Source organism: Coniophora puteana (genome assembly GCF_000271625.1).
Source record: "Coniophora puteana RWD-64-598 SS2 unplaced genomic scaffold CONPUscaffold_17, whole genome shotgun sequence".
NCBI classification, from domain to species: Eukaryota; Fungi; Basidiomycota; class Agaricomycetes; order Boletales; family Coniophoraceae; genus Coniophora; species Coniophora puteana.
The window spans coordinates 80,418-106,732 of record NW_006913069.1 but is presented as its reverse complement, the minus strand read 5'-3'; the positions used below and the strand labels follow the sequence as shown (position 1 = coordinate 106,732).

General features: G+C 54.2%; 7 protein-coding genes across 7 annotated transcripts; 4 read left to right on the top strand and 3 right to left on the bottom strand.

Annotated features, from left to right (window-relative positions):
* Positions 1-1,510: 1,510 nt before the first annotated feature.
* Positions 1,511-4,258, top strand: CONPUDRAFT_77386 (uncharacterized protein; the record flags this gene model as incomplete). Its single annotated transcript, XM_007776335.1, has 4 exons — positions 1,511-1,760; positions 1,913-2,966; positions 3,040-3,334; positions 3,410-4,258. The coding sequence occupies 4 exons, from the start codon at positions 1,511-1,513 to the stop codon at positions 4,256-4,258; spliced, it is 2,448 nt and encodes an 815-aa protein (XP_007774525.1).
* A 113-nt stretch (positions 4,259-4,371) lies between these two features.
* CONPUDRAFT_159225 (uncharacterized protein) lies at positions 4,372-5,400 on the bottom strand (the record flags this gene model as incomplete). The annotated part of the gene is made up of 3 exons (XM_007776334.1): positions 4,372-5,042; positions 5,105-5,214; positions 5,267-5,400. 3 exons carry the CDS (start codon positions 5,398-5,400, stop codon positions 4,372-4,374), a joined length of 915 nt encoding a protein of 304 aa, XP_007774524.1.
* Positions 5,401-6,421: 1,021 nt separating this feature from the next.
* CONPUDRAFT_140104 (uncharacterized protein) lies at positions 6,422-8,732 on the top strand. The gene is made up of 12 exons (XM_007776333.1): positions 6,422-6,555; positions 6,620-6,737; positions 6,795-6,965; positions 7,026-7,115; positions 7,165-7,209; positions 7,266-7,599; positions 7,650-7,747; positions 7,813-7,872; positions 7,932-8,030; positions 8,090-8,267; positions 8,338-8,453; positions 8,505-8,732. The coding sequence occupies exons 1-12, from the start codon at positions 6,476-6,478 to the stop codon at positions 8,559-8,561; spliced, it is 1,446 nt and encodes a 481-aa protein (XP_007774523.1). The 5' UTR covers positions 6,422-6,475; the 3' UTR covers positions 8,562-8,732.
* Positions 8,733-9,221: 489 nt separating this feature from the next.
* CONPUDRAFT_66084 (uncharacterized protein) lies at positions 9,222-10,888 on the top strand (the record flags this gene model as incomplete). Its single annotated transcript, XM_007776272.1, has 3 exons — positions 9,222-9,357; positions 9,443-10,333; positions 10,392-10,888. Coding segments are annotated over 3 exons (1,524 nt in total), but the record flags the coding sequence as incomplete, so codon positions are not given.
* A 6,209-nt stretch (positions 10,889-17,097) lies between these two features.
* Positions 17,098-21,794, top strand: CONPUDRAFT_169516 (uncharacterized protein; the record flags this gene model as incomplete). The annotated part of the gene is made up of 7 exons (XM_007776332.1): positions 17,098-17,738; positions 17,788-20,646; positions 20,711-21,036; positions 21,100-21,373; positions 21,426-21,572; positions 21,620-21,692; positions 21,757-21,794. Exons 1-7 carry the CDS (start codon positions 17,118-17,120, stop codon positions 21,792-21,794), a joined length of 4,338 nt encoding a protein of 1,445 aa, XP_007774522.1. The 5' UTR covers positions 17,098-17,117.
* A 1,031-nt stretch (positions 21,795-22,825) lies between these two features.
* CONPUDRAFT_132023 (uncharacterized protein) lies at positions 22,826-24,401 on the bottom strand (the record flags this gene model as incomplete). Its single annotated transcript, XM_007776331.1, has 5 exons — positions 22,826-23,280; positions 23,342-23,499; positions 23,562-23,647; positions 23,762-23,888; positions 23,997-24,401. 5 exons carry the CDS (start codon positions 24,399-24,401, stop codon positions 23,172-23,174), a joined length of 885 nt encoding a protein of 294 aa, XP_007774521.1. The 3' UTR covers positions 22,826-23,171.
* An 85-nt stretch (positions 24,402-24,486) lies between these two features.
* On the bottom strand, positions 24,487-25,844 carry CONPUDRAFT_85425 (uncharacterized protein). Its single transcript, XM_007776330.1, has 2 exons — positions 24,815-25,844; positions 24,487-24,747 (listed from the first exon to the last, which is right to left on the bottom strand). The coding sequence occupies exons 1-2, from the start codon at positions 25,757-25,759 to the stop codon at positions 24,721-24,723; spliced, it is 972 nt and encodes a 323-aa protein (XP_007774520.1). The 5' UTR covers positions 25,760-25,844; the 3' UTR covers positions 24,487-24,720.
* Between the last annotated feature and the right edge of the window lie 471 nt (positions 25,845-26,315).

Sequence of the window (26,315 nt, the reverse complement as noted above, 5' to 3'; positions counted from 1 at the left end):
ACAATTGCCTACCTTATTTCTACGTGCAAATCTCTCCATTGTTCTCATCATTGAGTCTCAGAGAAAGAACAGCGCTACCTTTGCAAATCACTTGCCCCACACGACTGACAGAGTAATGTAATGTTCTCGACTTGACCGCCTATGATATCAGTTATCCCCGCTCGCCATGCGCAGCTGTGCGCCCCCGGCTTTGCATTTCCACCTGCCATAACCTCCAAGCTCCCCACTGATATGAGGACGACTTTCCTACACTCGGTTCATCCTCACCCCGCCCAAGCGCCCATCTATTCCCGGATCCGCACTGCTATGCCGGTAGCCATCTGCACTCACATCTTCGTCGTCGGTACTTTGATGAAATCACAATTTACTTAAAGCCAAACACGGCGACACGCCTGGCATCGAACAACACCCTCGGGACTTCTGCACGCAATACACCTATGCACCCAGCTGTCAACACCTGCCAGTGGCGTCGCCATGCATAACGCCGAACTCTCGTCGAGAATTCGTGATTTGTGGACTTCTGTGTGGACCGACGTCGACATGAGCAGCAGCACGATGGCTCACAAGACCTGTTCCGGACGATGCCGAGGCCCGGACTCATTTGCGGGATCAGGTCTGTTGACTTGACAGATTTACGTGCCCACGTGTCGTGAAGGCCAAATTTCAACTTGCCTCCGCCGAATCCGAACCTTATCGCGTCCGCGATTCCTGAAACATCTTTTGACAAGAACTCCCTCTTGTTCGCCTCACCCAATCTACTCCCACAAAGAGTGGGTAAACGTCCTTGCTGTCGGATTTGCACACATACAATCTCGCTAGTGCCCTTGTGAAGATCATTGCCGAGGTTTGAATTTCGTTTCACTTCCCTCGCAACAGACAACAGACAGGGGCTCGGCGGACTGCGTTGCCGAGGCCCAGGTAAGCACTTGCTCTTTATAGTAATTCATATAAGCGTTAGGGTTGCCGTAAAGCTGCAATGGAACCCCGGCCTTCGGTTCATTTACGTACAGCTTCTCTTTCCCCCACTGGATGCGCTCTGCCCACCACTGCGACTCTCGAGCAACTCATCGAGGCGCAGTGAAAGTATATGCACATACATACTTGGACTCGGACACGAAGCTCTATACGCGATTGCAACCTCGAGATCACGATAACAATGACCAAGGCTTTCACCGGCCGCGGTAACCACCGTCTAACCGCTGGCGCTGCGCATACATTCACCATGCATGTGTTTGCTCTATAATCAACACTCCGTAGTCCCCCGTAGTTCTCCGTCTATCCAATGCGCGTCCAGCCGGCTCATGGGAGGATCCGGGAGGTGCGGGAGGTGAGATAAGATAAGATGCATGCCTTTATAAAGACTGCTTGACCCCACAGTGTTCGACCCAAAATGAAAGACTCGTGTCCTCAAGAATACACCCCGCGGCTCTGAGATTCTCCCCATGGCCATGCGTCTCTGACTAATGGCTGCGTTCACTTTGGCGGACTTTCTGACCAGCGACATTCCACAATGTTCGCCTCGGACAATCTACAGATAGACACGCGCCTCGTGGCCGACACAACTAGCTCCTACTTCGACCCCTTCAGGGCTACGCTCGCCATGAAACATTGCCAAGGTCAAAAGACACTCTACCTGCGCTCATTTAGCCTTTTTGCGGGCTCGGAGCCGCCGCCCGGTCTCAGGGATGCAGAATGCATGATCAGCGCACTGGCAGGGCTCCGTGCCATGGCACCGAGACCACTTCCATTTCCTCCAGCGGGTTAGACGTAGAGCGTGAGCCCGCTCAAGTCGTGAGCTGCGATGCTTGTCGAGCGTACAGTTTTACAGTGCTGGCTGTGGGTGATACCTGCTTTCCGTCGCATTCAGCTCAACCCATGGAAGTACTTATATGATGAACGATTGGTGTTCTAGGTTGCATTGACGAGACGGACACCTTCGGGACGAAACGAAAACCGTCGCTCCTGTCATACGGGCCCATCGTCCCTTTGCAATGTGCTAAGCGAGCCGATCAGTTGGTAGGCTGCAAAGTCCTGGCGCTGGCAGGACAATTGGTGTCCATTGTACCACACCATTTCTGGCAGCGATCGGCGCGACACGCACCGTCTCGTACTCTCGATTTCTTGACGTTTGTCACGTCCAGACTCAGGCTCGCGGAATGCAGGCACAGTACATGCGCTACGCTTAACTTTTTAGATGCTTGGGCTTGGACTCTTAAAAACCCAGCAATCCTCGACCGCCCAGGTGTAGACTCCAAGTTCTTTTTTTTTCGCCCCACCATCCCTGCTAAACCTCCTCTCTTTCCTTACCCTTACCAAAATCCCTCCCAGACCGCGCTCAGCCAGTCAAACCCCACCAACATACTCGAGTGCATGACTGGCATGGCACGCCTCCGCGACCTCCCACACGACATCCACCTCGCCATCCTCACCCTCCTCCCAGCCGCAGACGCCCTACATCTCCTCCGCGCGCTGTGCCTCCGCGAACTATACACCTCGCGCCACCTCTGGTGCGCCATCCTCGCACGCGAACGGCGCGTCCGCCCGCTACCGTGCCCGGAGCACGTCTACACGTGGGACCTCGATCTCGCGGCGGCGCAGCGCATGGTGCGCAGGGCGCTCGATGTCGCGTGCAATATGGCGCGGCCTGAGTTGAGGCCGAGACAACTGGTAGTCGGAGGCGGCAGTGGCAAGTCTGACGCTTACGCGGAGTCGGATTTGTCGGGGGCGACGGGCTCCGGTGCTGTGTATCTTGGGTTCACGGCGGCAATTCTGCATGTTGTTCCGGGGACGGGTGTGGTTATTCTGCATTCCCCGCTGAGTCAAAGGGGGGATTTGTGGTACTACGACGTCGGCACGGGGACGTGCAGAAGGTGCGGGCAGGTCGGTGATCAAGTTGACCATATCGCGTTCAAGGAGGCACGGGATCGTCTGCTTTTTGCTGTCGCTGTGAAGCGGCGCGATACAGTGTAAGTTCAACTGTCTGACCGACAGCATTTTTTGTCGTGCCGGTGTCATGCTCCTTCTGACTCGTGGTTGTAGGGAAGACACGCGCTCACTTGTCTACGTCGTCGACATTAACTACAAAGATCGCACCGCGCCTGTTGTATCGTTCCACGAGGGACAATTGCACGGCTGTTCACTGGGCATTTTTATCTTCGACTCCGTCCCCTCTGACGAATCGAACTTAATCGTCGGAAGCCTTTGCCTCGTGAACGCGAACACGAGGGAATATCCCCACAACGTCCTCGCTCTGGAATTTGTGCGTATCAACGACACCAAGCACAGGCGAGTATTTGTCACCACTGGTGTCCCGGAGGTTGTTCGTGAAGCCGAGGTACGTTGGCGCGCTAGACAATAATAAATCCTGCACACAATCGCTAATTACAACGTGAAATACACCCACTGACAGATGCGTCCAACGGCCTACACTTTCAACGGCGACGTATACATCGCCGAAGGCAACGCGTACCGCGTGTCTATCCACCGGATACCTCCTCGCTGTCTGACAGTAGTCAAGGACCTTTTCTCGAGCTCGAGCTCGGGCCCAAACAAGCTGAAAATTCGAGACTATAAGATCCCACTAGGCCTGGACGACACGCTCTTGCACTCTTTCAGCACGCATCCGAGCCCTGGCAAGCGGCTCCTCGAGCGACAGCGGCTCGTTCCCGTCTATCCTACGTACGGCCTGCACCTGGTCTCTGTCCACGAGTTCGCAGAAGACTTGCGCGAGGATCCATCGTGCTATGGTAATATTAATGGCCAGGAGCTGACGTTGTTTCAGAGGCAGAGGAGCAACTACTTGAAGCACTCTACGACGCTGACCTTCTGGCTGGCTTCTCTTTCTCCACGTTCTGTCTCAAGCTCGGGTGCTTCGAGTAGCAAGGGTTCTCAGGCGATACCGCTCGAACAGACTCACACTCAGCCTAGCCTGGATTTCAAGCCGCAGGTACCTAGCACTTCCACTACCGTGGAGGACTCCTTTGCCAGCGCGGGAAGGCGCGACCTGCTCCATGTCTCTCGGTCCGGCGCGTACTGCTTCTATGTCTCGAAGAAACAGAGAGTGCAAGGCAAGACTCTGATCACGGTTCTGCACCACGATATCTTGACGGGGGCGACCTCGCGTCATACACTGGCTTTAGGGATGTCGAAACACGATATTTATTCACTTGCTTTTGACGAGAACGACGCTTTGCTGCTGGTTACCACGAAGGACTCGCAACTGCACACTTATTCGTTCGACGGGTGTCGTAATGGCTGAAGATCGCGGGTCGTACATGCTTGTTGATGGTCGATGCGTGAATAGACCCAATAATATACCTATATAATCCAGCTGTTTGTCAAAAGTACAACAACAATAATAATACTACATAATCACTCAGGCTTCTGTCCGCAAATCGCATACCACTTTGTCACAATGCCCTCTCGCTCATTGCACCTCTTCACGAACCGGTCGACGTACTCATCGTACTCCTCCGGGCTGTTCACCATCCCGAACCCGCCAGCCGCCAGAATCGGGTTCTTGAGCGCCCTATACACGCCAACAAGGTTATACAGCGACCGCGCGCCGTCCTCCCCGCTCCACTCGCCCAGCGGCACGCTGCGCTCCTCCACACTCACGTTCACAAACCCTTCCCTGCGCAGCAGCCCCGACAGGTCCTTGTAGCAGTCCTGCACGAGGCCCTTGCGGCGGAAGAGGTGGCCCATCATGTCCGATATCCGCGTGCCGTCCTCCTCGCGCGCGCCCGTCGTCGTGAAGACGTGCGCGCAGATCTCGACGAGCTGCACCCACCCGCCCGCGCGGAGGACGCGCATGATCTCGCGCGCACACGTCGTCCATTCGTCCTGCTTGAGCGCGGCGACCATCAGCCGCTGGTTCACGAGGGCGAACTTGGAGGACCAGGAAGGGGGGAGGTCGAGGAACGAGGTCGCGGAGAAGTGGATGTTGGAGGGCGGCTGCGCGGGCACGAGGCGCGTGTGCAGGTCGACGCCGTAGAAGGATACTGAGGGAGGGAGGGCTTGGGCCATGTCGAAAATCCAGGCTCCTGAGAAGGTACCGTGCGGGATAAGCGTCTGATAGGAATATTTTGGCGTTGACGGGACTCACCAGTACCGGTACCATTATCCAGGACTTCGTCGTCGCCAGAGATGGCGATAGGCGCATACAATATGCGGTTGCCGAAGATGTGCTTGACAATCTCGTGCTGAGAATCAAGTCTGGATGTCCGTCAGGAATGGTGACTAGAAGGATACACGAGAGACTATTCACCTTTCTCCCTCTTCAATGTCGGCAGGGAGAACATAGGCTGCCCCAGTGACACCATGGAAGACACGCTTCTCGGAGGTGTTGGTGGCATATGCGGGAGGCGCGACCAAAGACGCGTTGAGGACCTGAGTTGCCATGGCTGGGGTAGAGGAAGGCGGGCGTCGAGACATTTAGTGGGATGCAGGAAGCAAGGAGATACTTCTCAAGAAGTGGGCGGACGTGGCTTATTATACGCAGTCTCAGGAACCAAAAACATAAGCACACCGTGATGTGGCCCTGCAACAGGAAGCGGAGAGCTGAGACTTGGCCGGTGACGCTCGCGTCGCAACAATTCTATTGATATAACTTAGCCGTCGGTGCCAGAAGCCCGTTCTAACTCACATTTAGCAGCATAGCCGAGCCAACGAAGGCCATCAAAAGATTGAAGGCGTTTCCAGATGTCTGATGACGGTCTCAGGGGCCAAACCATAGCTTGTCATGTAAAGCCGATGCTTCGCACTCTGAGCCTGGGCTTTGGGGTCGAGTTTGGGGCAAGAGCGTAGGGTGTCGAGACGAGCGGGTCCAAACGCACTGGGTCGGGATCAGATGGAGCCACCGCACATACAGAGTGAGAGAAGAGATGATCATTCCCAGGACCCGCAAGGCTTACGTTGCAGCATAGGCTTCTTTGATCGCGAAGTACGAAGCTGATATCTTCTGATACCGTATGTGCCGTGCTCACGCGCAATGTTCTACTGATCGCAGATGCTATGCTGTGGGCGTGATCCACTATGGAACACGTCTGTCTTATCCGCTTTTCGTGAGGAAAGCTGCTGAAGGCACCCGACGGCTTGATGAAGTGACAGGTGCTATCCATCTTGCTATGAAACCCTTGATCTGATCCTCCAGGCGTGATGGATGGTATGGCTAAGAGCGTTAACTTTGCATTCTGGGGCCAAGATGACGAGACGCCAAAATGTGGACGCATGATCGCCAGCGGAAGCAAACATCACGGACAAGTTTGACTCGGAAAAGGTGAAGTTGAAGTTGCTAGTCTCCAAAAGGAAACGAAAGTCCACCTGCCGATCACGTGCAGGTCATATGCCCGCTGACGCGTTTACCGCCGGCGCGATTGAATGCTCGTTCCCTTGACTTTGCACAACAGACCACACGCGTCTCCTCACTTCGGATTCACAGCGTTTGATAGCACTGTCCCATCCACATCTTCTCGATATGGCGATACCGGAAATGTCGGTCTTATTTAGTGCGGCAGCAGGAATAATGGCCACTTATGAGACCGAGGGTCGCATGAAGTCAGTGCTTGTTTATCGTGCGACAGACTCATGCCTCCACATACTGACGGGTGGTTGCAACAAGGGACCTCACCATTCGGATCATCCGCAAGCAGCTCGAAGAAAAGTTCTCGCTGGAAGACGGTGCGCTGGATGCCCCAGAATACAAAAAGCCTATTGGAGAATACGTCCGAGATGCGACGGTATGACCCATTTCGTGCCGCATACAGGTGCTTGTCGTCATTCCCATCAACCAACAGGCCAAGGGTCAGAAGGCAAAGAGTGCTGGCGGGGAAAAACAGGACGAGGGTGGAGAGGACGCAAAGCCGCGCAAGAAGGCTAAAGTGGATGAACCCAAAGACAAGAAGCCTGCCTCGCGCGCAAAGCCAGCGTCTGGGAAGGGCAAAGAGGGAAGCAAGCCAAAGTCCGGAGTGCGTCTCCGTTCACATTTCCCGCATAAATGCTCCTCATGCTCAATATTGATATTGCAGGCAAAACCTTTATCTTCCGTTGACGACAGTCCGAAGAAGCCCTCGGCTAAGAGGTCGACTTCTGCTAAGGAGACGCCAACAAAGCCAACGGTATATATGCTGTTTCCTCAAAAAGCACTCCCCACTCACCATCTAGCAGAGCGCTAGCGCCGATGAGAAAGGCAAAAGGATCTACAAGTCAAAGGCAAGTTCGTCCGCTATCTCCCCTTGGGCGCCTTTGAATTGACATCACTAACTTAGGACACGGTCGACACCTCCGACGAAGAGGATGTCAAGCCCTCCAGCAAACCTCCAGTTTCGAAGAAGTCCACTACAGCACGGCCCGCTAACCTAACCAAGAAAGCGCCGACATCCACAGCCTCGACGTCCAAGTCACCGCCAAAGTCCGCCAAGGCAGCTGAAGCTGAAGACTCCGACGAACCTGACAAGCCCAAATCAGAATCATCGAAAGGCAAGGCCTCGGCTGCAAAGCGAATGCGAGTTGAGGTGTCAGACGACGAAGATGGTGGCGAGAACGAGGAATCTCCACCAAAACCTAGCTCGAGCGGGCCGGTAAAAAAGGAGTTGAAGCCAGGTGCGCCTTATATTACGCTTTACAGGCATTTTCTGCAGCGTGTTGAGCAGGTTTCCGGACAGAGTCGAAACAGGCACCCCCTTCGTCAGACAAGCCTGGCAACAAATCTGCCCCGGTGAAAGCAAAGGCTAAAGATGCCAACGATGAAGTATGTTCCTAATTCGGCCTTTGCTCGCTCGCTCGATTAGACGACTCAAACGGATTCGCCATCAGCTCAGCGAGTCAGAGCTATCCTCCGTTATCGACGAACCACCGAAGAAGAAACGGGCCAAGGTACGTAGGATGGGACGACATACCTTAGTTCACTCATTTGACACATTCCACTATCTTAGAGTGCAGGAAAAGAGAAACCGACAAAGGCCACGAAGACAAAGGGCAAACGCGGCTCCCCCGACCCCTCGAAGGAAGACCCAGCCGTGACTCGTCTGAAAGTACGTCCCAACGATGCCCCGCTCTTCCGCTTACCTATTCAATCATGACGGCGGTACAGAAAATGGTCCTAGCATGTGGCGTGCGCAAGACGTGGAAGACCGAACTCGCGGATAAGTCGACCAACGCGCAGATCAAGAGGCTGAAGGAGATCCTGTCGGAGCTTGGCATGGACGGACGACCGAGCCTCGAGAAGGCCAGGGAGATTAAGGAGCAGAGGGAGCTCGCGCAGGAGCTAGGTACGTTTCCAGTGATCCTCACTCAGTGTCGTTATCTGCAAGGCTAATCTATGCGCGCGCGGGTTATCAGAGGAGGTGCAAGCGTTCGACAAGGCGATGCGCTCGCGAGGGAGGCGCAGTGGGTCGTCCGCCGCTGAAGAAGATGAAGAGAGCGAGGAGGAGGAGGAAGTACCGACGAAACGCAAGGTGATTGGTATACTCAGATAGTGTGCGTCCTGGCTCATCCCTCCGTAACAGCGAAACGCGCGTGCGAGTATCGCAGCATTTCTCGGGGACGAGAGTGACGAGGAGTAAGGCATGTGGCCGTGATGATGATCGTCTCATGCTTCTGGTTACGAATGGCTCTTTGAAGACGTCTAAAGCTGTTCTCCGCCAAGCCCAACTTTCTACTCAAAGAACTTATCGTTTACTTTAATCTCGCGTAAATGTAAGATACCATCATGTAGCTCGGATATTTCAATCTTGATTTCTTGTCGAATCTTGAGTACATGCCTGAAGCGTGAGTTCCAAAGCTGCACGGCGCGGCGTCTAAAAGCCCCAAACCCCTGGAAATGGAGCTCTTTGGCCTCTCTCGAGTCCCTCGCCGAATCTCTCCACATGACACAGTCAAATTGCTCAGCTCGTTTTTGATCTTTCGTGTCAGACACCAGTATGTCCCTTGGTTTCTTTATGCTTATCTCATACTAATCATCTCGTTTGCACCCTCTTCGTTCAGTGCTTTCTCCCGAAGACATCGAGGATTACATTCGCTTTGCTAGGAGTTACAACGAGGCTCAGAGCTCCGTCAACAAGGACACTACTATCTCCCCGACCATCACCGCGTCGACCTTCTCCTCTCTGAGCTTTGGCGGCAACACCGCGTCTAGCGCTACCTCCTACATTCGCGATCCGTATGTTGTCTCCGAGGCGGAGGCTCAGTCCTACTATGCAGGCCTGCATTCTGAACCCACGTTACTCTACCGCACGGGCAAGGAGCAGTGGCCCCCGCCCAGAGGACCTGAGGCCCAGCGCCGTTTGAAGGAGTTGTGCGAAGTCTTCAACCATCCGATTGCAAAGGTGTGGAACCACGACTTGGGCTGGAATTGTCGAAGTTATGGACACTCACAAGGTTAGTCAATGTTCACCATATCGTAGAATTTGCTCACTGGGATTCTAGGTCCTCTTTACAACGATAGACGTCGTTCGTTTCAAGAAGGTCGAGGTTGACGAAGCGCCCGAGGACGAAGAAGAGGACGAGGCTAAGAAACCGGCCCTCGGTCCTGTCACCATTTGGATTGGCGTATTCCCCGAGTCTACCTCCGCTACGGCTGCCCACAACGCGGCTCAGGTCGTCCTAGCCCTTCTTCACAAGGACTACCGGATCACCGACGTCGACATCGACTTCCGCGAGTCATTCTACACGCGCGAGGTCATTCCTCAGCTTCTCGAACCCGTCGGAGACCTGGACCCACTTGTCGACGTTGTTAGTCCCCTCACTCCTGCTCTTGGCGTCCGCATCTCTACCAAGGCCAGGCCCGAGGCTCAGGGAACGATGGCTCTATACCTCGCCGAAGGCGGCAGTAGTGATAAGCTCTTGGGCCTTTCGCGCCGTCACGTCCTCATCGGATCCAAGGAAGCCAACATCGACTACGTTCGCCACCCCAGTCGGCCTGTTAGAGACGTTCTCCTGCTCGGCAGGAGAGCTTTCACCAACCTCGTTGATTCGATCAAACTCAGGATCGGACTCCACGGCATCACAGTTAAGCGCTGGAGGAAGCAAATCGAAGAGTTCAAGGAGAGGGAGAAGGGCACCAATGCTGCGGACGCTCAGAAGGTTAAAGCGGCCCGCATTGAGACCCAGGCGGAGCTGGACAAGGCCGAGAAGGCGATGGAAGCACTTGGAGTGTTGCTCAATCAGGTCAGCAAGGACTGGAACAAACTCGATAAACGCATCCTCGGCCATATCTTCTACTCCCCAGCCATCACTCTCGGCGTCGGTGAACATCGTTTCACGGAGGACTGGGGAATTTTCCAGGTTGACCCCGCCAAGCTCAGTGACGGCTTTCAGGGCAATAAGATTGACCTGGGTGTGTTTTGACTATCCGACTAATACCGTCTACTAACGTAAATGTTATTTATATCTAGGAACAAAGATGAAGCCTGAGGAGTTCACGCTCAAATGTTTCCCCCGCGGAGACGCCAACTGGGGATTTGAGTATCCAGTAGATCGTCTGCTTCCACTTGTGGGCATCATCACCAATGAGTTGATGCGCAACCCCGACATGTGGGACTCGGATGGCGAGCCGTGCTTGTTGGTCGTAAAGAACGGCAATGCCACTGGCACCACCCTCGGCCGCGCGAATGGTGTCTTCTCCATCGTTCGCGACTACTTCAACGACATGTCCGTCCACCAGACCGCCATGGAGTGGGGGATAATGAACTACGACAGCAAGTCAGAAGTCTTTTCGGAACCTGGCGATTCGGGCTCAGCAGTCGCTGACATCTGTGGCCGTCTCGGTGGCATGATTTCCGGCGGTGCTGGTAAGGCGAACTCCCCCGATATGACCTATGCCACGACGTTCTGGTGGCTCCTCCCGCGAATCAGGGCCTCTGGGTTCCCCAACGTGCACCTCAACGTCTAGGCTAGGCATCTCGACATCAACATCGGCGATTCTGTGACTTCTCTTTCTTCTACGCTCAGACATTCATAGGCAAAAATGTTTGTATCCCAGCATGCCGTGGGATAGCTCAGCGAAGTTTAACCCAACGACGCTGACTCGTTTCCTATACTTGGTTCGTACATGCCATCCTCTCCATTTCCGAGTCTAACACGCTTTGTACCTCCTCAAACTTGTCTCCATCCTGCACATGAGCTGTGGCAGCGAATGCCACGGTCGTCAGTTCGTGTGATTCGGAGACGTCTTCTTTGAGATCCCGCTCATAATTTTGCCTGAGACTGAGGATCATCCACGGACCGACCATGGATGTTAAAACAGCTTGCAGGATGGTGTATACGCATTTTACCAAGACATACTTTCGGATCGTGTATGTCAGCGTCTCCGTGGGATGCAATAAGTGGTCAACATTTTTCTTACACTGCTGCTTGCGACAGTCGGTATTTGCTGCAAACTGTCCATAGATAGCGTAAGAAAAGCTCTTCGTATATGCATGCATCAGTCCATGTCAACTTCAAATGACCATAAATCTGTTATGTGCACATACATGAAGAAGTAAAGCAGGTTGTGGCGAACGACCACCATCATGAGCATGCTGACCGACCCCAACTGAGTGTTCCATAATGAACCTTGCGGGTGCTTGATGGCGTAGTTGATGACAAGCGCACAAAGGACGAATTCGTACGCAATGAGGAAGTAGCTCCCTATAGCTTGCATCCAACCATTGGCTTGAGGAAGGAAAAAAGCGCACACGTCCAAGGTGAAGAGATTCATTTCATCTGAATGATTGTCATATGTTTAGATCCTCAAAACCGCACCAATTAAGGATACACACAGAATGTTGCGAAATAATCAGCGAGAACGATTCCAAAAAATGTCACGTTGACACCGTGCACAGTGGCGAAGAGCGCAAAGAGGAAGTATAGCAAACCTTGACTCGGTTTTCCCAGAAGGATGTAGACTCTGACAGCCATCATTCCTGCACAAGTAAGCGCAATGTGTATTTCTGTATCGGTTGAGACAGACCTTGCAGGAGGGCGATCGTGATGATCATGATTGCTTGCATTGCTCCCCAAAGAGTCATACCTACAGTTTGAAAAGGCGAGTAAAGGAGTTCTTTGACAGACATCGCGTTAAGACTTACAGCTAGGAGTTTCAGTCAGCAAAAGCACTAATTCATAACGAAGGTGCTACATACGCCTGAAGGTTGATTATTACGTCAAACAAGTGCTAGAACATGATGCTTTGATTGCACTCACATGTACCGATAGTGGTGTGGAAGTGAGATTATGCACTATTTCATTGTGAGGACGAAGGACCCGAGATGTGAACTCAAATAAGACTGACGTAAACTCAAACTTATTTTTTGTTGATTAAGTTGTCAATACTACTGTCCAGTTTTCGACGTAGAAGTCAAGCTTACATTGGGTAGACCAAGCCCATGTAACGCATCTATATGATATGTTGAGGTTGCGTTAGTGCTTTCTTGAAACGGAAAGTTCCAGACCATCAGGTATATAGCAGTTGTCCAAGACAGTTTTCTGTGCTGCATCATGTGTGAACGACGAAAAGAATCCCTCAGCTGCTTTTGATCCGGAAGATGAGTCTCACCCAAATGAAATCTATCTACGGGAGTCTACTAAGTTGGTTAAATCTCCTAGTGAGTACAAGGATTTGCGTACCTCGAGCGGGACACTCAGCACTATCAATCACGATGAACATGTCAATCGGATAGACGGCAATGGCAGTGCAATTGCATTGATGATTGACTCACAGTAGTCATAGGCCGTCAAGGCCGACATGGCGACTGAGATAACGTTGAGCCTACTCGTTGAATGGCGACGGACTAGAAGTCGGAATATGAATACCTAACGCGTATTCTGTTACTACGATCCCCTGTGCAAGATAGTTGAGCTCTTCCGGTTCGATAGCAACGGAAGACATCTGGTCAAAGGTCAAGCGAAGAGTTCCAAGGTACGAAAGAGGGGATCAATTTGAAAGGGATGCTTTCTCATGTTTTATGAGTGAGAACATGTTGTCAACAGCGTAGCATGGGCTGTCTAAAGCTGTGATTGGTGTCCAAGCTGTTGATGGGAGTGAAGTTACGTTCGCCGATCTTCGCCGATTGACTTTGCTCCATCAAACTTTATCACGGTTAGTCCAGCGCTCAGCGCTCAGCTCTGACCATCGTTGAGAATTTGAGAACTAACAACAATTTGAGTTGGCCCATTACGAACAGACTCAGAAAATCGATCTGCACAGTAGTACCTAAAACCCAGAGGATCATTTTTCGGCTGGGTATACTGACAGTGAGGATACGTATTTGAAGCATCGACCTCCATAATTTTCCTTATCCTCGAGCTGATTTTCGTTGAGCTGATCTTTCTGTACAACCTTGTCCAGATGTCTAACGCAAATTTAAGCCCCGCAGGTGGGGTATAAATATTTGCACGCGTATGCAACATCACGTTGCGCACAGGTTGGCACGGCCGGTTGATTGTTGTAAACCGATACATGTATCTCACAGTTGAAACCGCTGTCCCCGCCAACAACGCACCAATATTCTGCTAATGTAGCCTTCGGTTACTCGTTGAGTCGTTAGTAAAGAGGAATATTCGGGACGATACTTATTACGAACGGAAACCCATATATATATCATGATTATGTAAATGATGTAGTTTGCGTCCCTACTCGCCTAGGCCCTGTACAGCGCGATTGCATCCCATAATTTCCCCTTGACATGCGATGGGTAGCCCCTCACACACTGCTTTGAAGACGTGTCTCTCTATCTGTTGAGCACGGGTCAGCGAACTCCAGACGGCCGTTGGTCGAGGTGGAGGTTCCACTGGTGTTGGCGCTTTCTGAATTATATCTCCGGGAACCGAGCAAAAGACGAGGCACGACTATGAATGGTGCCATGATAGTCAAGGTCGCCATGTATTCCAATAGTATAGCCTGTGTTGACGGAGTAAGCCATTCAGTACAGTAAACTCGAGATCGGGGGATAAACGCAGGGGCACACACATTTTCTGAGAACGCCGCCGCAATACTCATAATATCGCAGAACAACACTCTGCATCAATTACAACAATGAGCCAAGAAAGCAGAAGTTCGAGAAAAATGATACCTACATCACGAAATACTCGCCGTTCTGCTCCATAAGGAGTTTCATCCAAATATTGACGGTCCATTCTCCGGTGAATCTCTTTCTTTCCATTGCATGCCTGTAGAATCCCCACGATACCAGCATCATTAGTAAAGTCCCAAGGATCACATGGGGAACCCTAGTCAACTCGACCAAAGTCGTGTAGCTCCAGCTATCAGATTCAGTACAGAGGAATAGATATAAGACGTTGATGTCCTCGCCTACATACGGACTTTTGTTATCAATAAAAAGGGTGCAAGAAAAACCATTACTGGCCTTGATGCTCCATTGATGGCAGTAACCCTACAACGTTGAGTATCTCCGTTACCAGAAATTCGGCCAAAAGGAGCGCTTTGACTGTTTTTGATGTGGGGAACATTGCATAAACTCGAATGACCATGATAGCTGAAAGTAAGTCGCATCAGATGCCATACAATATACAATTTACTGAGATGAATGCGTACCATCGGCAGCCCCACTACTTATGAAGAACAACCCAGAATAGAGAGTACTGACTGCCGTACCTATATACCCGGAAATCTGTCTGTTTCTCAATTAAGGTGCTATGAGACACTTACATCTAAGCTTGGTGTATGATCCGCACATGGTAAGAGCCGTGAAACCAGCTAATAGGTTTTACATACCCCTGAATTGCATTAATAAGAAGATCAGAGTCTTATCATATATGAAAGCCCGTACCATTGTAGACAACGGAAGCGTAGTCGTCACTAGCGTATCCAGCTGAGCCGTCAGAGATGGAAACTCGCGTGACGAAATCAATATGGACTGACTCAAGATGCCGCAGCTGCGAGTATCATCAACGAAGTTTCGTTAGTGAATAATACAACGCACATGAATCCAGCAATCGGAAGGTAACGGCACTATAGTTGCTCAGCACAGAGTCACGGAAAAGTACGTTTTGTTTGCATACGATGAAATACAGCCAAGAGACCAAGCTCATATTGCGTTTCTTGTGAGCCAATGAGCCGTCAAGGTGCGCGCAATGTTGATCAAAATTTTACCCATACAAGGTCCACCTTAACGAGGAATTCTCAGAATTTGATGATTATAGTAAAAAATAATAAATGGACCTCTCTCTCGAGCGTGAGCACTGATAGTAATTAATCAACGATTTTTCTCTACAATGGTGTGATGTTTATGAAGTTACGACTTACAACAGTCGTACATGACAACGGATGGTGGGGCCACTGCAAAAACCATGAGTTTCAAGTTTATACACCAACTTCATCTACACTTTACCGACGCATAAACTTGCCTGCGAATAGAATGAAACCGACCTGTATGAATCAGTGGACATGATATGTGGTTGCTGCAGGCAGTTGGGTGTGCATCAAGCGATTGTGCATGGCATGTCCCTGGGCGGATGTGGAGTATATATACAGTATGTGCCAAGAGTGTTCTTGCCTCCAAACACGGATTTGATGAGAATCAACCTGAGCACAGCGGAGGGATCAGTGGTCTCCTTGTGCATCAAAAGGATAAGGGCATGTGAACAACAGGATAGGTATAAACAGCCTGACTCGGAAGCAGCTTTACTTGGACAGAAGACGCGCCCATCATAAAGCAAGATCGTGACGGTTCATCATTGTTGGATGTGGCTTATAGCCTGTGAGATCCGAGGCCGTGTTATCATTATCCATTATCAAGATCCCGTACGCAGCATACTGAATACGGCGCCCTACCAATGCGTTACTAGTGGGACGCCGTTATGTTAGACTTTCGGTATCAAGTATAGCGGTGGTTGATGACTAACGGGACTTGGAAATTGGAATGAAGGATGCACGATGTAAGCTCTGTGGTGCCAACACGGATCGACCATTGTTGGAGATGCCGTTCATGCCCGCCTGCTTTACCTCGAAAGGGCTTGCTCTGCCTGGACCATAGCCCAACCATAGCCTACCGCGATGGTATCCGGCAATCTGACTAAGGGCGAAATGCGACGTTCGCGCACACGGAATTTGCCGGACATTCCCAAACTGGATGCCCCTAAGTCTGACCATAGCCTGTGTGGGTTGCTGATCGGGGACTTCAAGAATGAAAGCGACAGAGGCTAGTCAGCTTGTAAAGACTGAAGATGCACAAAGAAATATGGTCCGATGTAGCTATGCTTTGCGTAGATGAGGCGTCTTCTCGGAAGAGAGGTCGAAAACCGGGTGCCCTGGTATGGCTAGCTCTCTTGGTTCGTCGCCATCAACACTTTCAATGCTGACACAATGGATGAGGAGCGGGGCTGTCAAGAATACCGCGTACGAGCACATCACATCCATTGGCTAGAATCATGGCAAAGGGCCTTGGCTGTCGCGCAGGATGTCTGTTAAGAGCTTCACCAGACTGGGATACATAACGTCTTTGACCCACACGAGCAGAATGTCCACGTCTAGCAGAACATCCTGATAACGAGAAAAGATTACTAACAATGCGTCCATGTTAAAGTGATATATAGAGACCTTTATGATCAGAGATGAGGTACATAAACGGTGACGCTGCGTAGGTGACGGCAAACGTGAGTCCACCGAATCAGATCTCCAACCATTATGGCGATTCCCAAGTCTGAGCAGTAGTTAGGGAAGGGAGGCCCAATGCTGAATGACATGATCCGCTAGTGCCTCGATTGGCAACGTGGAAATCCTCGAACGTTATGTTATGCTTTCACTCCCATCGAGTACGTCTGATGACTGGTCTAGGATTGCGAGCAGATGTGAATGAAAGCGAGTCACGGTGACGTGGCTGCGATCTCATTCACCAACGAAAATTAGATAATCTGGATAGCTTTGCTGTACGTTAGTTGAGTTATTAAGACATCAGGATGTGGTTGCGTGCGAATACTTAGGAGAACGTACGAGCTCAAGCGCAAGAAGGAAGGAAGGGTGGCGGTGCCGATCGTTTGCTTCTCGACGCGTCAGTCATGTGATCCTGGGGCTGAACCGTTTGGTGGCGTGACCTGGTTTAGTAGAACGCGTCTCTGGTGAGCTCAACCGTCGCGTTGTTGCCGCACCAGCACACGAGTCCCCCGCCGCCCGTCTGCCCACCATGGCGATGCTGGAAACACCTTCACGTATCTGGAGGAGAATAGAGGCAGCAGACGGGGACGAACTTCCCTCTCTGCCATCACTCCCCGCATTCGACCAGACCCAAGCTCCCCCTTCAGAATCTGAAGAATCTTCAACGGATGACAACGACAACGACGATCACAACAATCACCTTCTTCCTGTCCACTCTACTCCTGCCCCTTCGTCCCATGGAAATACCGCTACCTTTCGTCTTCCTCCTTCCAGTGCTTCCAGCACCGCCCGTTTCGCTAGCTCAATCGGGTCTCGTTCTCTGGCCGCCAGATCATCGGCCTCCTCTACATCTAGAGGGATGCCACGAAGTGTCTATGACAGCTTTGATATCAGTGTCATCCCCTCGCAACCCCATCGCAGCCCCACCGAGAGCGAGGAACACGACCTCGACCGGAGCAACAACAGCGTACCGGAGTTACACCTCCCACCAGAAGAGGACGATGTCGAAGAACGAGAGCTCTCTCTGACTGATGCTCTCGAGCCTCTGAGTCGATCAAACTCTCCTCCACTGCCGCTGCCACTTCCTCAACAGGTACCATCGTCTAAGAGGACTTATGACTATTCTGTGTCCCTCCGCACGGAGCCCAAGGTGAGCTAGCTTTTCATCAAAAAAACCGTCAACTTCCTCATCAACCTAGGCCTCGCCGTTCGACAAATTTCGGAATGTTGCCATGCGGAGACCTGTCATTGGTCGCACCCGCACCCCTTCTCTTTCGCGCACCACACCCTCGCCTGCATCGTCTCCTGCCAACTCTACTCCAAGAAGCGCTTTAACCGCGCCGCCTCGCAGCCCCTCTCCTACTCCAGCAGCTCGCGTTCCTCTGCCTCGCTCGGCTACCGCCTCACCTGCAGCATCCTCTTTCAACAATGTCACGATTCAAGGTCCAGCGGAGCTATCGATGACCGAGGGATTGCCAGACGCTCTCAACCATCTGCACGAGGACTTGGAAACCGATGAGGATAGGCATGCTGAGGGAGAGACGCAGGCGGACGATGAAATGCAAAGAGAAGAGGAAGGACAGACTGAAGACGAGAGGCAGACCGAGGACCCGAGCGAACCGTCCCAGCAGCAGACCGACTCGCACGAGCCAACATTTTCATCAAATTCTGACCCCAGCTATCCGCCCTACAATCGTTCCATCGCAAGTCCCTACGCACGGTCCAACGCGAGCCCTGCGCTCGCCCGCTCCCCGGCACTTTCCAATGCCAACGCCAGTCCCGCCTTCGCGCGCTCGCCCGCCCCGTCGACTGCCGTTCCTTCGCCTGGAGGAACACCGGCAAGCATTGTCACACCCCGCCCTCGTCCGCGGTTCAACATCCCCGCTATGCGCTCTGAGTTAGATTCGGACGAGCATGCAGAGCAGACCACGAGCAACGAAGAGCAGCTTACGCCTCACACCCGCCGTCGCTCGTTCTTGCTATCCGTCATCAACTCGACCGCCCGCCCGCGCATGAAGTTCCCTACTCCTCACCACCGTCGGATCAGCGGTATCGGCCTGGAGGCCTCGGAAGCACTACACGAGACCGAGGAGGACGAAGAAGAGGGGGAGGAAGGGGAGGACGCAGGACCCGTCGTCGACGCAAACGAGACGCCCAGCGTGCCCATGCGCACTTTACCCGGCATAACGCCCAAGCCCGCCCTGCGGCGCGCGCGCTTCTCGGCTCCCATCACGCAGGCTTACATCCCCGAGAACACGATGGACGGCGTCGGCGCCGGTGGACGGGACTCCCCCGTTCACTCGGACCAGGACCGCAACTCGTTCGTGTCCACCGCGTCGTCGCACGACCTCACGACGCACCCGCGCGCGAACACGTCGTACGACCCCGCGCTCGGGCTCGGGGAGCGCGGCGGTGTAGGGCGCTTCGATGCGGCGAGGCTGAATAGCTATTTGCATGGGCTGAATAAGCGGCTGCAGGAGGAGAATATCGCGCTGCTTGAGCGATTGCGTAAATTCGAGGACGTCAAGGACGGCGATGCGCATATGCCCAGGTTGAGCTTGGATAATGCGAGCGTGGCCTCGGCCTCGAGCCGGAAGAGGCGGATCAGTGCGGGGGGTGCGCTGGGGGATGTGGAGGAGACGAGTGCGGAGGGGTGGGCGGAGGAGAAGCGGGAGCTGGAGGAGATGGCGGAGGAGCTCGCGAAGGAGGCGGACAAGCTCGCGGGTGAGAAAGAGGACGCGGAGAAGGATCTCGAAGACGAGCGCGCGGCGCGGGCGCGGGACAAGGAACGGTGGAAAGAGCGCATGCTCGAGGTTGAGAACGGTGTCGCGGACATCATCGGGGGGCTCGAGGGCCAGGTGAAGGGGGCTGCGGAGAAGCTCAAGGCCGCCGAAGAGGAGCGCGAGGCGCTGGTCAAGGCGGCGGACAAGGAGATTGCGAAGGCTGGCAGCGAGCGCGATATTGCGCTGCACAGGGCTGAGAAGGCCGAGGAGGCGCTCAGCGGGAACCGTGGGGAACTCGGCGGCTCGCTCAGGGAGGCCAATGGACTCGTCGGAAAGCTCCAAAGCGAGCTCAGCGAGGCGAACGCCCAGGTTAAAACCCTCGACGGCGAGCTCAAGAGCGCCGACAACAAGATCGAGGACCTCGAGGCGCAGCTCAAGCACCACCAGTCCGACGCCGTGCGCACAACCAACGACCTCCGGTCACAGCTCGAAGATGCCGAGATCGAGCTCGCTGGCTCGGCGAAGAAGGTCTCGAGCCTCGAGCGCGAGCTGACACTGAAGCAGCGCTCGATGGAACACCTCCAGACCGAGCTGCAGGCCATGTCGGACGAACTCGAGGGCCTCCGCAGCGGGATGGGCAAGGGCGCGCAGGAAGCCGCGAGCGAGCTGCGCGATCTCAGGGCGTACGTCGTCGACGCGGACGCCGCTGCCGACGTCGCGGCACAGCAAATCGAGGCGCTCGAAGGGCAACTCACTGACGCCGAGCAGCGCCTGCACGCTGCGGAGGCGGAATGCGAGGGCGCGCTCGAGCGCGCCGATATGCGCGAGCGGGAGGCTGAGCGCGAGAAGGAGGCGGCACGGCAGGTCGAGGCGGCGCTCGAGGCGGCGGAGCACAAGATGCGCGCGGACGAGGACGCGCTCGTCGATCTGCGCGGGCGGCTCACGAGTTTGGAGAGGGAGAGGGAGCGAGAGCGCGAGGTCTCCCGCGTGCTCCGCGAGCAGAACCATACCCGTGGGTCGAGCCCTGATATGGAGGACGCGCTGGAGGCGGAGCTGGACGAGGCGAACCATGAGATTGCAAGGCTCAATGCGCTGATGCAGCAGTCGCCCGCGCGTCGTGCGATCGACAAGGCGAAGGATGTCAAGATCGATATATTGGAGCGCGAGAGGGACGAGTTGCTCGAGAGGCTGAAGACATTCCGCGGGAACGCGATGGACGCCGCTGCATTTACACCGCAGAAACCAATGAACATGAGTGGGATGTCGCCCTTGCATCGCCATGTCTTGAACGTCTCCCTCAAGGCGCCGAAGACACCTGGTGGACCACTGAAAGACGTACGTTTTGTCTTGTTCCTTGTTTATTTCCGAGATAAAAAGCTAACACTTCGGGAATCGCTAGCTCACCTGGCTCAACGCGACCACCAACGACCCATCTGTCTCCCCCCTGCTCGCCGAGATCGCACGCCTGCAGACCGAGCTCGACCGCGCAAACGAGAATATCGACGATAAACTCGACAAACTCGAGGACGCGGGGCTGGGCGTCATCGGTCTCACCAGGAATCTCGAGGACGCACGCACGCAGATTGCCGCCCTCGAGAGCGAGGTCAACCGCCTCAAGCGGCGCGAAGAACGGCGCGCGCGCCGCCTGGCCAGGCTACACTGCCGCAAGTGCCTCGTCAAGGTGGACGGAGCGTCCATCGAGCGGATTATGAACCCTGATGAGAGGTGAGAAGCGGTGGTTTCGCTGTCGGGATGATTAGGAGAAAGCTGACGCTTGGGGAACTGTAGCTCGTTTGAGCTTTCCTATGCTGACCTCCCCGCTTCGACTTCGCCGGCTGCGGCTAAGAAGGCGGCGGAGGACGCGCTCACCGCCGAGCTCCAAGCTGTCAATGTTCAGCTCCGCGACCTCCAGAAAGAGTGGCAGCGCGAAAAGGAGGAGCTTCTAGGCGAGAATGCCGTCCTGCAAGATGCGGCGGAACGCCTGAACAACCAGGTTCGCACTGCCATGAAGCGCGCTGCGAGCATCGAGAAGGCCAGCCTGAAGACGAAGGAGTCTCAAAGTGTAAGTACAGTCATTGTTTGATAAGTTGAAATTGGGCCTAATCATTGTTCAGGAGCTGGACAAGGCCAGGGACGTGATTGCCGAACTCGAAGCCGGCCTGCAGGCGGAGCGTACTCGGCTGAGGCAACTCTCTGCTGAGCAAGACCGTGTGCAGCGCCAGAGGAGCGGGGTCTCGCGCCAGCTTGACAGAACGGAAGCGGTAAGACTCACTACAGCGGATGATGAATAAAAACTTACACTTTGCAGGACATTGACGAAGTAAGGCGCCAGCTAACGAAAGCCAAGGAAGAGAACAAGCAACTCGAGAATGAGCTTCGGTGTAAGCCCCGCTCCGAGCATTTTCATCGTGTCCACAGCCGCTGACCACCCTGTCCTGAGGCAAGACTCGATCAAAGAGGTCGCTACACCGAAGACTTGCTAGACGACGTACCTGACGCGATGTATGAATATCACACTCTGAACGACGGATTTCAGTCCGCGGCGTTTCTTTGGCGCTGGTCGAACAGATTTAGCGGCAAATCCGACTCTTGAGATTGCGGCGAGTATGCGCTTGTCGCTGGGCGGTTGTTTCAGTAAAAAAGGCGAACAATATTAGATGGAAAATAACTCATACCTGGCTTCGAAGTTGGCCAGGAGCATCAGTAGGTAGGTCTTCTGGTATCCGAGGTCATCGCGGAAGAGCGACTCCCGCGAGAACTTGGCCTTGAGGTATTTAATCTGGACAATGAGGCCCTTGCATTCCCTGTTGTGCTGGGCTTTCAGCTCGACAACCTGGCTGTTATCGCTCCTTCACAAAAAGTCAGCCTCCGCTGAACGAAAAGGAAGACAGCCTGGCAAATGGAACGTACACTGGGCACTGATGCCTGCTGAACTCCTCGTGAGCCTTCCTCGCTTTGCTCCGCTCGCTCTCCAGCTGCTCATTGAGCAGCCGAATCTGCGTCTGACTCTGCTTCCTCAGCCGCTCTGCCTTGCCCACCTCCTCATCGTGCCTCTCCCGCATCCTCTCCTTCTCCGCCCTCAGCGCACGCAGATCCTTCCCAAACGCCTCCGCGTCCTTCCTCACCCTCTTCAAATCCGCCTCAAGCGCGCCGATCGTCCGCGCCACATCGCCCTTCTCCGCAGCCAGCGCGTGCTTCTCCGCCTCGGCGCGCTGCAGCTCGCCCTCGCGGTCGGCCAGCGTGCACCGCAGCTCGTCGATCTCCTGCAGGTGCAGGTCGAGCTGGTGCCGCCGGCCCTCGTGCGACGCGCGGTAGGACGCGAACTCGTCCCGGATCGACACGGCGCGCTCGGACACCTCGGCGAGCTTTTTCTGGAGGGACTTGTATTCGCCGCTGAGCAGGGAGCGTTCGTCGCGCAGCTGCGCGATCGCTTCGGAGTTCTCCTTGGTGCGCTTTTCGAGCAGGCGTGCTTTTTGGGTCGCGTTGGTGTTGGCTGGAGAAACCGTGCAACGTTCCGGCGAAGCCTGGAGTCAGGCCCGGTCCTGCAGGCAGGCAATAACGGACGCTCTGCAGGACGTCCGTCGTCGTCGCGCCAATTAAATCACACGTTTTCTGATCTCTTCCTTTATGTTATTCTTTTTCTCTCGTTTCTTTTCTCCTCCTCGCTTTCGACACTCGCATCCTAACGGGTCTTATGCATCTGAATCGACCGATAATATTAGCAATACCAAAGTACCGTTCTTCTGTAATCCGCTGTGTTGTATCGATATGTAGAATGATAGAACATGGATACCTGGAAATGTCTAGAAAATCCCCGACGTTGTCCGCGACCACTGTGTTCAACGTGGAATGACCGAGTGCTATGATGAGGGAGGAGGCTCCTTGCGGGTGCTGGATATGATGCGCACCGCGTCCTTTGTAAAGACATACGAAAGGCCGCTCCAGATCGTTGTGGCTGCAACCATCCACCTGCGAAAAAAACATCGTTCAGCGTGCTCTGGCAAATAGGGACGAGGACAGGAACACTTACTGCAGTTCGGTCAGGCCGAGCCAGTACCCAGAAAGCAAGGGCGAGACGGTGGTGATGCCCATCAAGCCCAGCTGTAGCGCGGTGTTGACCTTGCTTATGAACGTCGGCCGGACCTCGGCGGAGGGTATCGAGAAGTCCCAATATCGCGAGAACGTTTTCTGTGGGTTGGTCCATGTATAAACGTCGGACTAGTTCGTAGAAGGGGAAATGAGGGGCTCACAGGTACAGGGAGAGACGTATAGCGGATCCAAAACGCCGAGAGGCTGAGCAGGACGTCGCGTCCTATGATGATCACCGCCAGCGGGACTGTTCGTTCGTGTCGTCCGTTCGTTTCCACGAGCAGGATCCAGAGTGAAGCACGGTTTTGGTCAGCCTCTGGCGCTTCCAATTGGCGTAAGAAAAGGGAAAGTGGTGACTCACCTGGGAGCAAGCCCTTCATAGCGAGCGTGATAGTCAGCGTCGTCATGAGCGTCTTGTCCGCTGCGGGGTCGAGAATCGTGCCGAGCACGGAGCGCATGTTGAACCGCCGCGCGAGGTATCCATCCACCTTTTCCGTGCCGCACCACCACATCCGCCACCACCATCACTGGGAGTCAGCCTTTCTTCACCGCGACGCAGCTCCTCGGACGAAGAGCAAGAAAGACGGGGTGCGCACCAGATCGGACAGGCCGGCGTACGCGAGCAGCCCAGTCGCGAGGTGGAAGTTGCCGTCGACGATGGACCAGCCGAGGACAGGGCATGCGAGGATGCGCGAGACGGTGAGAAGGTTGGGGATGGTGTATATGTTTTCGTGCACTGTCACTGCTGGAGGCGCATCTTCCTGGGTCCCCTCGTTACGCTTCTTCTCCGTGTCGCGTGAAATGGGCGTCGTGCTCAGGCGCCGCACGGGTGAGACCAGGTGGAGTTTCGATGCAAGGTTCCCTGAGCTGGGCTGCCATGGTCTAGTAAGCAGCGAGCCGAATCGTGGGTGTGTCGATATCGAGAGCGACCTGAAGTGCTGCTGCAGGAGAGCATGGCGGCATGGTCGAACGAGACGAACTGCAGTGAGAGTGGAAATCATGACGCGAACAAGCGACGCGTCGGGGACGGTAAGGGCTCTTGCTCGCCGGTCGCTGGCGTTTCGTCGCAACAACCTCCGTTCAGGGGCTATTTATAACAGGGCGAACATAGACAAGATGACGATAGCGAAAGTCCATAAGCAAGAACATAGGTAAGTAGCGATACATGCATGACTGAGTACATCCATATTAACGTATTAGACAAGATAAACAGGGTGGTAACCGTTATCGTCCTTGGAGGATAGCGATAAATTCGTGATGGAAGAGTGGAGGTGACGATGAGTCAGTGCAATGACGGAAACGCGAGCTCCTCAACGAGCCCTAGTGAAAGTTGATTCCCAACGGGACCTTACAGAGGGAGCAAGAACGAAGTTAGCTGGGATTGAGATGTTGAGGCCGAGGAAAGAACACGCACGTCCGCTACGATTTCATCGACAAGGATAGTCAAGTCCTTGACAAACACCGCCATCCTCTGTGGCACCCGCTCACGGCAGTTCGGACAGCTGCCCGCCTTCTTCAACATGGCGTCCAACCAATCGCTGTTGAGAAGTGTCTCGGCGCACGGCCGGAATGAGAGTGCGTAAACGACAGCGTCCTGGTACTCCTTGGTGCTTATCTTGGAAATGCCTTTCTTCCTGCACACCTTGCAGTCTAACGGAGGGAGCGGAAGGAGCGACCAGTGGCGCGAGATCTGGTTCATGGCCTGCCCGCAGGTCGTGTGGTACTTGACCAGGCTGTGGTAGTCCCCGCCCGATATACAGTCGAGTTCCGGGGTGTATTCTATCTCTGCAATGGCATAACGCAGCAAGTACTTTGCCGCAATCGACGTCTCTTTCTCCGCTCTGTATCTGCACGCGATCGCGAAGACGCGCAGAGGTTCGGCCTCAAGGAAGCGCGGCGCAGTGAGCATGCCGACGATGAACGTGCCGACGCGTTTCATGTCGTACTTGTCCGCTGCGTCGAGCAGGCTGGTGACGATGTCGAGGTTCTCGAGCGCGGGCATGTGCGTGTCGTACACGGGCGAGCAGAAACCTAGCAGCTTGCGGATGACCTCACTGCGCTCGGTGACGGGTATGATGGGGCAGCCGTACTTTGTCTCATCCGCGGCGACGTCATGAGCCTTGGGCTGTGGGAGGGAGAACATGTTCATAAAGAAAGGGGAGGCGAGGAGCAGGAGGAACTTGTAGAAGCGGAAGTCGACACTGTCGGACGCCCGCAGGATGACGTCGGCGTCAGGCCTGTTGAACGGGGCACCAGCGTCCACGAGCTCGACGAGGCTGGTTGTCCCTCCTCCAAGTCCAGGCCCCGGTGAGACGTGTAGAGTTTCTGTCGAGTCAGTGTCAGTCTCTGCGACAGACATATTGTCGGGCACCAAGGACATCGAATGGGCCCTGTTGGTTAAAAGCAGGCAGGCTGATAAGCCCAGGCGCTGGCCAGACTAGATGAGACAGCGTTGGTCGTCGTGAGGGGTAGTCCGGAGCACACGGACAGAGCGTTGCCTTTCCGGCAACCACCATCATGTCCAGGGCCGACCAGCCGAAACCCCTCCTCTGCCTCCGCGCCTCACCCGTGCGTCACCCAGCAACCAACAGCCTCCTCCAATGACAGTCTAACTGCTGCATTCTGCAATGGTGCAAGGATTGACGTGCTCATTGTCTCCTGGAATGGAAGTCTGAGCCCGGCATTATTGAACTGTGGGCGATGGACCAGCACTCGTGCTCATAGCTAGCGATTAGATCGCGACCGAAGCGCCGAGGGGAGGGGCGAGGGAGCAAAGCTTTTGACGCGGTAGAGAGTAAGATGCGTGGAGGATGGCAAGTCAGTCTTACAGTCGACTCTCTTGGCATGAAAAACCTTGTGTCGCTGAATGGCGCAAATCGCTCAACCATGTGCAGCTGCAATCGGGCACGGTGGTT

Bases quoted from the DNA above. Each gene is read 5' to 3' on its own strand.
- CONPUDRAFT_85425 (XM_007776330.1), bottom strand. From the start codon at position 25,759: ATGTCTGTCGCAGAGACTGACACTGACTCGACAGAAACTCTACACGTC. The intron at 24,748-24,814 runs GTGCGTGTTCTT...TCCCTCTGTAAG, and splicing joins TCGATGAAATCGTAGCGGAC to GTCCCGTTGGGAATCAACTT.
- CONPUDRAFT_140104 (XM_007776333.1), top strand. From the start codon at position 6,476: ATGGCGATACCGGAAATGTCGGTCTTATTTAGTGCGGCAGCAGGAATA. The intron at 6,556-6,619 runs GTCAGTGCTTGT...GGTTGCAACAAG, and splicing joins GAGACCGAGGGTCGCATGAA to GGACCTCACCATTCGGATCA. The intron at 7,116-7,164 runs GTATATATGCTG...ACCATCTAGCAG, and splicing joins AGACGCCAACAAAGCCAACG to AGCGCTAGCGCCGATGAGAA.